Source organism: Aquarana catesbeiana, linkage group LG04, assembly GCF_042186555.1.
Source record: "Aquarana catesbeiana isolate 2022-GZ linkage group LG04, ASM4218655v1, whole genome shotgun sequence".
In the NCBI taxonomy this organism is placed as follows: Eukaryota; Metazoa; Chordata; class Amphibia; order Anura; family Ranidae; genus Aquarana; species Aquarana catesbeiana.
Genome location: NC_133327.1, coordinates 676438752 through 676451117, shown reverse-complemented (window position 1 = coordinate 676451117; position 12366 = coordinate 676438752). Strand labels below are relative to the sequence as shown.

General features: G+C 49.5%; 1 protein-coding gene across 6 annotated transcripts in view; it reads left to right on the top strand.

Annotated features, from left to right (window-relative positions):
- Window positions 1-4298: 4298 nt before the first annotated feature.
- The window catches only part of SRF (serum response factor), a 50712-nt gene continuing 42644 nt past the window's right edge, over window positions 4299-12366 (top strand). For 2 of the 6 annotated variants that reach the window (XM_073628646.1, XM_073628640.1), the window contains exons 1-2: window positions 4301-4561; window positions 6568-7016. In XM_073628646.1, the coding sequence (XP_073484747.1) occupies window positions 6582-7016 (435 nt within the window). In that variant the 5' untranslated portion in view covers window positions 4301-4561; window positions 6568-6581. Of the gene's footprint in view, window positions 4605-6567; window positions 7017-12366 lie in introns of all 6 variants that reach the window. The other 4 variants (XM_073628642.1, XM_073628641.1, XM_073628645.1 and 1 more) reach the window with 4 other exon arrangements.

The window sequence follows — 12366 nt, the reverse complement described above, 5'->3', positions numbered from 1 at the left end:
GGACTTGGTCAGTGGTAAAGGTACACAGTCTCAGTCAGTGGTGGAGGTACTGAAGAAAGACTCAGTGCTGGAGGTAGATGGTCTCAGTCACTGGTGAAGGTAGATAGGCTAGGTCAGTGGTGGAGGTAGACGGTCTCAGTCACTGATGGAGGTAGATGGGCTCAGTCAGTGGTTTACGTAGATGGGCTCAGTCAGTGGTGGAGGTAGACAGGCTCAGTCACTGGTGGAAGTAGATGGGCTTGGTCAGTGGTGAATGTAGTCAGGCTCAGTCTGTGGCGAAGGTAGACGGCCTCAGTCACTAGTGCAAGTACAGTAGATGGGCGCAATCAGTAATGGAGGCAGATGGTCTCAGTCACTGGTGGAAGTACTGTAGATGGGCTTGGTATGTGGTGGAGGTAGCCTTTGAAAACATAGTTGTACTGTGTAAATGAAATATAAACAAATTGTTATATTTACAAAATAACATGAATCAAATTAAATTGTGACGTCCAAAGTGAAACGATACATCAAATCCACAGATGTATTTTAAAATAGTGAATCGTCCACAGTGCTCATAAAATAGTGTCCATCATTCATGTGACTGTGACAAGTTGTGATCAGAGAGTCCACCACCTAAGTGCATCCAGCCTCTTACCAGAAAGGCCGACCCCACATTATAGGAGGCCTGACGTAGCACGAAGCTGAAGCAATGGATCATATGATCAGAGGACATCAAATGGCACTCCATATCGGGATGGAACTGAAAAATCCTCCTCCTGTGTTTCTAAGATGACTCAATCAAGAAGAGAAACCTCCGATAGTGTATTATCGTTTAAAATTTATTGAGTAAAAAATAAAAAAACTACTTACAAGATGTACAGTATATTTTGTTAACATGCAATGAATCCAAAGAATGCTCCTGGTGCCGGCTTCAGCCAAGTGTGGGTAACATCAGCACAAGCTCTGCCCTACCTCGACGTAGGTTTAGTCTGAACAAACACTGTCAAAGGAATTAGCTTCTCTTTCTCAGTCACTGGTGGAGGTAGGCGGTCTCAGTCACAGCTGGAGGTAGATTGGCTCTGTCAGTGGTCAAGGTAGATGGTCTCAGTTGTGGTGGAGGTAGACAGGCTCGGTCACTATTGGAGGCACTTAGGGCTCATTCAGTAGTGGTGGTAGAAAGGCTGGATTGATAGAAGTTTTGGAGATAGATGCGCTTAGTCGGTAGTAGAGATAGGTGGGCTCACTCAGTGGAAGTGGAGGAGGTAGATTGGCTTTGTTGGTTGTGGAGGTAGATTGGCTCAATTGGTGGCAGTGGTGAACGTAGATGGGCTCATTTAGTTACGGAGGTAGATGGTCTCAGTCACTGGTGGAAGTATATAGCTTTGGTCAGTGGTGGGGGTAGGCAGTGTCATTCACTGGTGGAAGTGGATGGGTTCAGTCTGTGGTGAAGGTAGATTCAGTCAGGTTCAGTCAGCGGTGGGGGTCAATGATCTCAGTCAGTGGTGGGGGTAGACGGTCTCAGTCAGTGGTGGGAGTAGACAGTCTCACCCAATGGTGGGAGTAGACGGTCTCACCCAGTGGTGGAAGTAAACTGTCTCAGTCAGTGGTGGAAATAGACGGTCTCAGTCAGTGGTGGGGGTAGACGGTCTCAGTCACTGGAGGTGGATAGACTCATTCGGAGGCAGTGAAGGAGGTACTGTAGATTGGCTTGGTTGGTTATGGAGGTAAGTAGGCTCAGTCGGTGCCAGTGGAGGAGGTAGATGGGCTCAGTTTGTGGCAGTGGAGGATGTAGATTGGCTTGGTTGGTTATGGAAGTAGATGGGCTCAGTCTGTGGAAGTGAGGAGGTATATTGGCTTGGTTGGTTATGGAGGTAGATGGGCTCAGTCAGTGGCAGTGGAGGAGGTAGATGGGCCCAGTTGGTGGCAGTGGAGGAGGTAGATGGGCTCAGTTGGTTATGGAGGTAGATAGGCTCAGTCAGTGGCAGTGGAGGAGGTAGATGGGCTCAGTTGGTGGCAGTGGAAGAGGTAGATGGGCTCAGTTGGTTATGTAGGTAGAAAGGCACAGTTGGTGGCAGCAGAGGGGGTAGAGGGGCTCAGTTAGTTATAGAGGTAGATGGGCACGGTCGGTAGAAGTGGAAGAGGTAGATGGGCTTGGTAGGTTATGGAAATAGATGGGCTCGGTCGGTAGAAGTGGAGGAGATAGATGGGCTTGGTTGGTTATGGAAGTAGATAGGCTCAGTCGGTGGAAGTGAAGGAGGTAGATGGGCCCAGTAGGTGAAAATCTAGGTGGTAGATGTGCTTGGCTGGTTATGGAGGTAGAGGGGCTCTGGAGGTAGATGGGCACAGTTGGTGGAAGTGGAGGAGGTAGATGACTGGGTTGGTTATGAAGGTAGATGGGCACAGTCAGTGGCAGTGGAGGAGGTAGGTGGGCTTGGTTGGTTATAGAAGTAGATGGGCTCAGTCAGTGGCAGTGGAGAAGGTAGATGGGCTTGGTTGGTTATGGAAGCAGATGGGCTCAGTCGGTGGAAGTGGAGGAGGTAGATGGGCTCAGTTTGTTATGTAGGTAGATGGGAACAGTCGGTGGCAGTAGAGGAGGTATATGGGCTTGGTTAGTTATGGAGTTAGATAGGCACAGTCAATGAAAGTGAAGGAGGTAGATAGGCTTGGTTAGTTATGGTGTTAGATAGGCACAGTCAATGGAAGTGGGGGAGGTATACAGACTTGGTTGGTTATGTAGGTAGATGGGCACAGTTGGTGGCAGTGCAAGAGGTAGGTGGCTTTGGTTAGTTATGTAGGTAGACGGGCTGAGTCAGTGGAAGTGAAGGAGGTAGATGGGTTTGGTTGGTTATGGCGGTAGATGGGCACAGTTGGTAGAAGTGGAGGAGGTAGATGGGCTTGGTTGGTTATGGAAGAAGATGGGCACAGTCGGAAGAAGTGGAGGAGGTAGATTACTGGGTTGGTTATGGAGGTAGATGGGCACAGTCGTGGCAGTGGAGGAGGTAGATGGACTCAGTAGGTGGAAATGGAGGAGGTAGATGGGCTTGGTTGGTTATGAGGGTACAGGGGCTCAGGAGGTAGAGTTGGTGGAAGTAGAGGAGGTAGATGGTTGGGTGTGAAGGTAGATGGGCACAGTCGTGGCACTGGAGGAGGTAGATGGGTTTGGTTGGTTATGTAGGTAGATGGGCACAGTCAGTGGCAGTGGAGGAGGTAGAGGGGCTTAGTTGGTTATGGAGGTAGATGGGCTCAGTCGTTGGAAGTGAAGGAGGTAGATGGGCTCAGTTAGTTATGGTGTTAGATAGGCACAGTCGGTGGAAGTTGAGGAGATAGTTGGGTTTGGTTGGTTATGTAGGTAGATGGGCACAGTTGGTGGAAGTGGAGGAGGTAGATGGGCTCAGTTGGTTATGTAGGTAGATGGGCACAGTCGGTGGCAGTGGATGAGGTAGATAGGCTTGGTTAGTTATGGATGTAGATGGGCTCAGTCGGTGGCAGTGGAAAAGGGTAGATAGGCTTGGTTGGTTATGGAGGTAGATAGGCTTGGTTCGTTATGGAGGTGGATGGGCAGGCGGCTCGGTCTGTGATTGGCTGCTGGGAGGTGTGCGCGAGGAAGCCGGGAGAGCCAGAGGCGCAGGGTGGTAGAGAGACGCCACAGAGGAGGTGGTAGTGGAGGAGATAGATGGGCTTGGTTGGTTATGGGGGTAGATGAGCCCAGTAGAGAACTGACACAATATGACAAATACGGTGTCCCTCTGCTGTTTGCATAGCATAAAATTGTGCCCGAGAAATGGTATCTCCTGTCGAAAAAAAGGCTCCTGCGATATGCGCATGCGCTATGGGACGTCACTCCAGCTGATCGGCAACTCAGCTGGAGTGCCCTTCCGTTCTGCGCATGCGCGGGCATTTTTCGATGGTGGGCACATATCGAGAGAACATCGGTATTGGTATAATGGGTGCAGATTGCACTGTGTATGGGGAGTGCAATGTTAGTATATTGGGTGCAGATTGCACTGTGTATGGGGAGTGCAATGTTAGTGCACTTATCAGTATCACTGGTTCAGGCTGCTCTGTCTGTGATTGGTCGGTGCCGTGCTGATCGCACTGTGCACAGCCGGTGCCGGTTGCACTATCTGGGGGACTATTTACTTCTCGCTCGGTTCTGGGTTCAGTGTCAAGTCTCGCTGACGTCATACATGACATCCCCGGCCCCGCCCCTCTCCTAGCCCTCCCAATGGGCGCCTTGCTGTCTTCCAGGCCGCAGCCAATGAGCGCCCCGCGCGGTGACTCACCATATAAGGACAGTCTTTTCCATATAAGGAAAGATCTCCTCGCTTTATATGGCTGAAAATAGTTCCCGCCGTCCTCTACGGTATCCCTCCGCGCCGCTCCGCCTGGACGGAGGGGGGAAATAGTGCCGGGAGGCCGCGGAGGGGTTCTCTGTCATCTGTTGTACGCTGAGTGGGAGTGAGGCGGCTCGGCCTGTGATTGGTTGCTGGGAGGTGTGCGCGGGGAAGCCGGGAGAGCCAGAGGCGCAGGGCGGCCGAGAGACGCCACAGAGGAGGCCGGTACGGAGAACCGAGTGAGGAGGGTGAGAGCACCGGGGGACCGCGGAGGAGAACCGGGGAAGAAGGGTGAGGGGGCGTGCTGGGGTGTATGGAAGGGGCGGGCTGGAGGGGTGAGGGGTACACCGGAAGGGGGAGAGAGAGGAGCCGGGTACAGGGAGGGGTACGTATAGTATGGGGGGGGTTTATGGAGGGGTACGTATAGTATGGGGGGGGTTTATGGAGGGGTACGTATAGTATGGGGGGGGTTTATGGAGGGGTACGTATAGTGGGGGGGGTTTATGGAGGGGTACGTATAGTGGGGGGGGTTTATGGAGGGGTACGTATAGTATGGGGGGGGTTTATGGAGGGGTACGTATAGTGGGGGGGGTTTATGGAGGGGTACGTATAGTGGGGGGGGGTTTATGGAGGGGTACGTATAGTGGGGGGGGTTTATGGAGGGGTACGTATAGTGGGGGGGGGGGTTTATGGAGGGGTACGTATAGTGGGGGGGGGGGGTTTATGGAGGGGTACGTATAGTGGGGGGGGGGGTTTATGGAGGGGTACGTATAGTGGGGGGGGGGGTTTATGGAGGGGTACGTATAGTGGGGGGGGGTTTGTGGAGGGGTACGTATAGTGGGGGGGGGGTTTATGGAGGGGTACGTATAGTGGGGGGGGGGGTTTATGGAGGGGTACGTATAGTGGGGGGGGGGTTTATGGAGGGGTACGTATAGTGGGGGGGGTTTATGGAGGGGTACGTATAGTATGGGGGGGGTTTATGGAGGGGTACGTATAGTGGGGGGGGTTTATGGAGGGGTACGTATAGTGGGGGGGGGTTTATGGAGGGGTACGTATAGTGGGGGGGGTTTATGGAGGGGTACGTATAGTGGGGGGGGGGTTTATGGAGGGGTACGTATAGTGGGGGGGGGGGTTTATGGAGGGGTACGTATAGTGGGGGGGGGGTTTATGGAGGGGTACGTATAGTGGGGGGGGGGGGGTTTATGGAGGGGTACGTATAGTGGGGGGGGGTTTGTGGAGGGGTACGTATAGTGGGGGGGGGGTTTATGGAGGGGTACGTATAGTGGGGGGGGGGGTTTATGGAGGGGTACGTATAGTGGGGGGGGGGTTTATGGAGGGGTACGTATAGGGGGGGGGGTTTATGGAGGGGTATGTATAGTGGGGGGGGGTTTATGGAGGGGTACGTATAGGGGGGGGGTTTATGGAGGGGTATGTATAGTGGGGGGGTTTATGGAGGGGTACGTATGGGGGGGGGGTTATGGAGGGGTACGTATGGGGGGGAGGTTATGGAGGGGTACGTATGGGGGGGAGGTTATGGAGGGGTACGTATGGGGGGGGAGGTTATGGAGGGGTACGTATGGGGGGGAGGTTATGGAGGGGTACGTATGGGGGGGAGGTTATGGAGGGGTACGTATGGGGGGGAGGTTATGGAGGGGTACGTATGGGGGGGAGGTTATGGAGGGGTACGTATGGGGGGGAGGTTATGGAGGGGTACGTATGGGGGGGGGGGGTTATGGAGGGGTACGTATGGGGGGGGGGGGGTTATGGAGGGGTACGTATTGGGGGGGGGTTATGGAGGGGTACGTATTGGGGGGGGGGTTATGGAGGGGTACGTATTGGGGGGGGGGTTATGGAGGGGTACGTATGGGGGGGGTACGTATAGTGTGGGGGGGGTTATGGAGGGGTACGTATAGTGTGGGGGGGTTATGGAGGGGTACGTATAGTGTGGGGGGGTACGTATAGTGAGGGGTGTGTATAGGATGAGGGGTACATGAGGTGTGTGTGTGTAATATATACATGTGGGGGGGGGGGGTTACATATAGTGGGAAGTAGAATGATAATCACTGGGCAATATACAGGGGATTGGTAGGAGTAGCAGAGAGCTATTTGGTGAGAAGTATGAGTGGGGGTAGTAGTGTATACAGAGGATTTGGGGGGTGTATACAGAGCACTGGGGGGGGGGGGGGGGCGGCACGGCGCGATAGGTGTGGTTCAGTAGTTATATTAACATTGTCCGTTCTTTCTATGCCCTTAGGGTGCCGGGTGGAGATGTTGCCCACCCAGGCCGGTTCCTCTCCCGGTAACGGTGTAGGCCGCAACCCCGGATTATCGTTATCCCGTAACCGGCCAGGGAACGGAAGCTCTCCAGGGAGGGGTAGTCGGCCTCGGTACGAGGTTTCTCCAGGAGTGGCGTCAGCCATGTATAGCGGTAGCGAAGCCACCTCTGACTCTGCAGATGAGGATGAGACCCCATCCCGCGGGATGAAGAGAGGACTAGCTGAGCTGGAGCTGCCTGATCCAGTGGGACCCGGAGGAGCAGGGGTAGCAACGTCTGGAGGATACCCTGGGGTCAGCGGAGTGGTGTCGGGGGCCAAGCCTGGCAAGAAGACACGGGGCAGGGTGAAGATCAAGATGGAGTTCATTGACAACAAGCTGAGGAGGTACACCACCTTCAGCAAGAGGAAAACCGGCATCATGAAGAAGGTGAGGGTTTGGGGCTGTTGAATATGGAGCGTGAGAATTCTGTAGCTTTTTTATGTTGTACATGGTGGTTCTCTGGGTGAAGATATATGGTGTTCGGTCAACTGAGGTCCTGGTTGTGAGTTTTGGAGGTTCTGTCTCCTCATGTCATAGTATGAGGTTGTCATGACTTCCTATTGGCGGTGGGTTGTATATGGTGGTTATTTTGAGGTTTAGCACACTAGTCAGCCCAGCGTTGAGGGCTAGTGCTGTTTACCCAGTGATGGGGGGGGGGGGTCAGTTGGGCATCAGACTTGTTGGAGGACAAAGAGTCCAGGGATATGTTTCTGCATTTGTCAGACATGCAGCATGTCCTGTGTGCATAGCTTGCCCCCATCCCTGGTGGGTCTGTGGCCTGGTCTGCTATGGCCACCCCAGGACACAAGGCTGAGATCCATGAAGGTGATCTTTGCTTGTTCTGCTGTAGGCTAGGTTTATGCTCTGTAATCCTGTTCATAGCTTGTCCCCATCCCTGGTGGGTCTGTGGCCTGGTCTCCTATGACCTCCCCAGGACAGAAGGCCAAGATCCATGAAGGTGACTTTTTCTGCTTGGTCTTCTTTTATAATCCTGTGTGAAGCTCGCCCCAAATCTGATGGCTCTGTACCCTTGTCTGCTATGACCACCTCCCCAGGACAGAAGGCCAGAGCTCCATGAAGGTGACTTTTGCTCGGTCTGCTTTATGGTCTATAATCTTGTGTGGAACTCGCCCCAAATCTGGCAGATCTGTTCCTGGGGTCTATCACTCCTGGGACAGAGCACTGAGATCCTTGACTTGTACTCCGTCTTCTCTAAGCTCCTCTTCTGCATAACGTCGGAAAAAAGTCCTTATGGTTCCTGTGGGGACAATTGGTTGCCTTGTCGGGCTGTTTGCTGTTTTTGGCTTGTTTTTGTCTCTGATCTGCTAGTGGCAATCCCGCCGCCTGCTGTACACTTTCTGCACCTGGTATGTTTCTGTAGAGGGATTATTCAGCTGTTTATTTCTTTTGCTTGGATTGGGGAGGGGGGGGGGGGGGTTGGGAGCTGTAGCCAAGAGCGGCGGTCCTTTCCTTTCTCTGGGGGGGTTGCAGAGACCCCCTTCAGTGGGCAGACAAGAAACAGATGTGTTTTTAGGGCATGAAGGTGATAACAGCTGTAGGGGGGGGGCGGGGGGATGGGCCCTGCTAGCATGGAGAACCTAAAACTCCAAGCTGTGAAGTGCCATGTCCATACAGTTGTCGCACTGCTGGACTCTCCTTTTATAAATGGGGTACACAGAACTTTCCTATGAGTGGTATTGGGGGTACACAAGTTGATTGGGGGGGAGGGGAGTTGCTTATGTGCTAAAACATAGAAATAAAAATGTTCCGTTTGAAGTCTGTTGGGCCAAAAAAAGTGCTGATACACTAAAAACAAAAAATGTTTATTATTGCTCTCCACGAATGGCAGCGCTCAGATGTAAACATGCCTTGGAGAAAACAATGGTAGTCGTCCTTGTTGTTGACATGGGATTTTATAGATGGGCAACTCCTTTCCTCATATTGATTAGTGGTTCCAAATTAATAACTACTGCAGTAGGGAACCGACACAAAAGACACTCCGCATCTTTCCAAATAACTGTCCTGCTTTATTATGACGCAATTGAAGGTTCTTGTACACGATTTATGTAGGTATCACATTAATATTACAATTGTATGTTTATGGTGGGGCGTAACATAGGCAGGCTAATTCTAATCAGGACTTCGAAAGAATGTAAACATGTAATGAAAACATTATTAGTGCCGTGTGCACAATGAGGGCAGAGTGCAATACATACAAAATAGAATACAATTATATATAAAACGTACAAATTTCTTTTACAGTCTTTAGTGTGCATTAAGTCGCTCAGGTGCCCCACTGGTCACCACCTAAAAATTCTAAGGTGTCTGGCTGTGTCAGAACAAATCTGCAGCAGGTGAACTTCCTGCTCTGTTTGTTCCAGGTGACGGATAAAGCCAGTAAATTAGTGACAGGCAACCTAATTTTTATTTATTTTTTTTAAGTGGATGCAGGGTGGATTCTATTTTTAAATCGCTAGTAAAAAGGCTTGATTTAAATTTTAAGAGTAACTGTCATTTCTGTCCCGCAGCGGCTCCGCCTCTGACCTGCTGTTGGCTCCGCCTCTGACCTGCTGTTGGCTCCGCCTCTGACCCGCTGTTGGCTCCTCCTCTGACCTGCTGTTGACTCACCGACAGTCCCATTCACTTTAATGGGACGGCTGGTGATGCGGCAGTGACGCAACAAGGTGAGGGACGTGGCGGCAGCAGGTGAGGGGATGCCCCGCTAACAGGCGCTGCCATAATGGATCTGAAATGACAGGTGCTCTTTAAATGTAAGGACTCATTCTTACTGGTAGTTAGAATATTTAATATCTGCAAACAAAATGAAAGTTTCCTATTTAGAATACCCCTTTCACACTGGGGTGTTAAAAATAGCGCCTGAAAAGGTGTTTGCTCCCACTTCCAGGCATGAATATCCGCGGGTATCTATGCCGTATCCGGTGCCTCCTCCATCCCGTGTCCCCCTGGGAGACACACAGGTCCCAGAAGACAGCGGTGACCAGTGGGATTGCACAGCGCGACTCGCACAGTAGGGAACCACGCTTCCTGATTCCCTTACGGAAGATGGCGGCGCCTCCACTCGAGAGCCAAGGGACAGATCGGCTTCGGGTCCCGACATCGCGGGCGCCCTGGACAGGTAAGTGTCCTTATTTTTAAAAGTCGGCAGCTGCAGTATTTGTAGCTGCTGACTTTAAAAATAAATAAATTAATTTCGTCAGAACTCTGCTTTAACTTGACACATACAAGCCCACGTTTAAAACGTCCGTTTTTAGATGGCGTGGTTTTTTTTTGTTTTAAAATGGGCAAAAATGAAAAACTAAACAAAACGTGGCTAAACGCCAGTGCTGCGTTTAGCGCCTGAAACATCGGAAACTTCAGCGTCTGAACTAATTTTGTTGCCTTCAAAGAAAAGCCTATCAACGCAACTGCCTAAAAACGACATTAAACGAACCTGTATACATGTACACCATAAGCTAACATTGGATGAGTTCAGGGGCAGCTGTAAAAAGCAGCCAACTGCCTCTGAACGTCCGTTTTACCAGCAGCCGTGTACATGAGGCCTTAGAGTCATAAGCTGTCAGGTTAGTAAAACAGCGATGAGCAGAACTGATTCAATCATACAGTTTGTAGTGTACTGTACATAGATTTGCAAAACAATGGGGTAAAGGAATATTCCTGAACTTTGGTTTCTCTCTTGGTTACTGTGAAATTGTGTGAATTCACCAATGCAATGTATGCTATCTCAGCTTGCAGAGTTTGGATTCATTGAATGAGTTTACCAAAAATGTCAATCTTGCAGAATATACAGCCTCATGCTACATAACTAAGCTCCATTTCATGCTAAATAAACTAAATTATTAATGTGTCTTAAATGGGAAAACTATCTTTCGATTTTTATATCCACCCTAAGCAGATGTCAGTGGTGGGTTTCTCCCAGTATGGACTTCCTGTAACCCTGCTGGCTCTTGGATTGAACATATTGGCTCCTGAATCCTGTATTTAATTTGTCCATTCCTACTTTAACCCCTTGCCTGCCAGGCACTTTCACCCCCTTCCTGCCCAGGCCAATTTTCAGCGTTCGCACTTTGAATGACAATTGCGCGGTCATGCAACGCTGCGCCCAAATGACATTTTTATTTTTTTTTTCACACAAATGGAGCTTTCTTTTGGTGGTATTTAATCCCCACTGGGCTTTTGTTTTTTGATAAACACCGAAAAAATATAATTTTTTTTTTTACTATAGTTTATTATAAAATTTTACAAACGGGTCATTTTTCTGTTGCGCTGGCGGGCCGCGCGGATGAGGTTGTGCTGCTAATCAGTGCCCTGATTATGAGATGCACCAAAATTTTGGCGGCCAAAAATGTTATCGTTCTGCCGATAAGAGGGAAAAAAGGTGCAGATAATGGCGCAGAAAAGGCACTTTTTTCTTTCTCTTTTCTTTTTTTTTTTTTTTTTTTTTTTTTTTTTTTTTTTTTTCCTTTCTTTCCTCACTTTTACTGTGTAAAATAGGAAGAACCGCGCTAACACAAAAACATATAAGCAGCAGCATATAGTGCGATCACACCAAAATCTAGAGTCCTGTAAAAAGCTGCGCTAAAATTATTAAAAGTTCATATAAATGACATCAAGGGGATTTCTCCAAGTCCTTATTTCAAAGTGAAAACACCACCACCGTGCACTTCTAAGCAGTAGTGACAATCCACCCTAGTAGTAGAGCCTGCTTACCAGATGGCAAGCATAAAAGGGCAAGTGGCTTTAGCCTAGCCAAGGCCTTTTAGCTTGCTGACGCTCCCGGTGTTCCTATGGGGGGTAAATCTCCAGGCTCCCTTAGGTTATCCTCATGTCGCCATTCAACACGAAAAACCCTCACTTTTACTGTGCTTATGATTTGTCATGTGACTAAAAATTCACATAAACGCGTGCGTTATTGCAGCGTTTTCAATGCATTTCAGAAGGGGGGTGCGTTTTTGGCGCAGCTTTAACTGACCAAAAATGCAGCAAGCAGGATTTTTAACACCACACTGGTCCGTTGCACTTCCATTGTAAAGACGTATATAGAATTTTTAAAGGGATGCATTTTTCTTGAGACATTCTTGCGCTAAAGGTACCTATAATGGCCGATAATGAATTCATATTCATTTTAAATTCATAATATTTTTAAAGTAAAAAAATTAGATTTTTCTTCTAGAAAATTTTAATTTTTCAGTTTTTAGCCAAGTGCATCCTAAATTTTCTGTTTCGCCACCAAAACTTCCATTTGGTGCACCTCTGATTATCAGTGCACATGTCCTTCCCTTTTTCCTTTTTTTTTTTTTTTTTTTTTTTTTTTTTTTATTTATTTTTAAGAAGTCAGTTATTGGCTCTCTTCTCATGCTGAAAGTGTGAGAAGGCGAGCTGATGACCGACTTCTGTTTTGTATCCGTGATCAGCTGTGATTGGACTCAGCTGATCACATGGTTAAGAACCACTGATTGGCTCTTTACCTCAATCTGTGATCAGCTGTGTCCTCTGGACATTTGTGTTCAGTGAACCGCCTGCCGCGGGCTCCATTACGGGATGCTGTCATATGATGGCGTCCCAAGACTAGTCGGCTGTTCTGTCGTCGTCATTCGGCTACAACATGGTTAAAATGTATGCAAACCCTAACAATGGTCTATTTTGGTCTGTTAATTATCCAATTGGAAAGGTCAATCGAGAGAGAGAGAGATGCAAAAACAGCTGTTGATTCTACCCG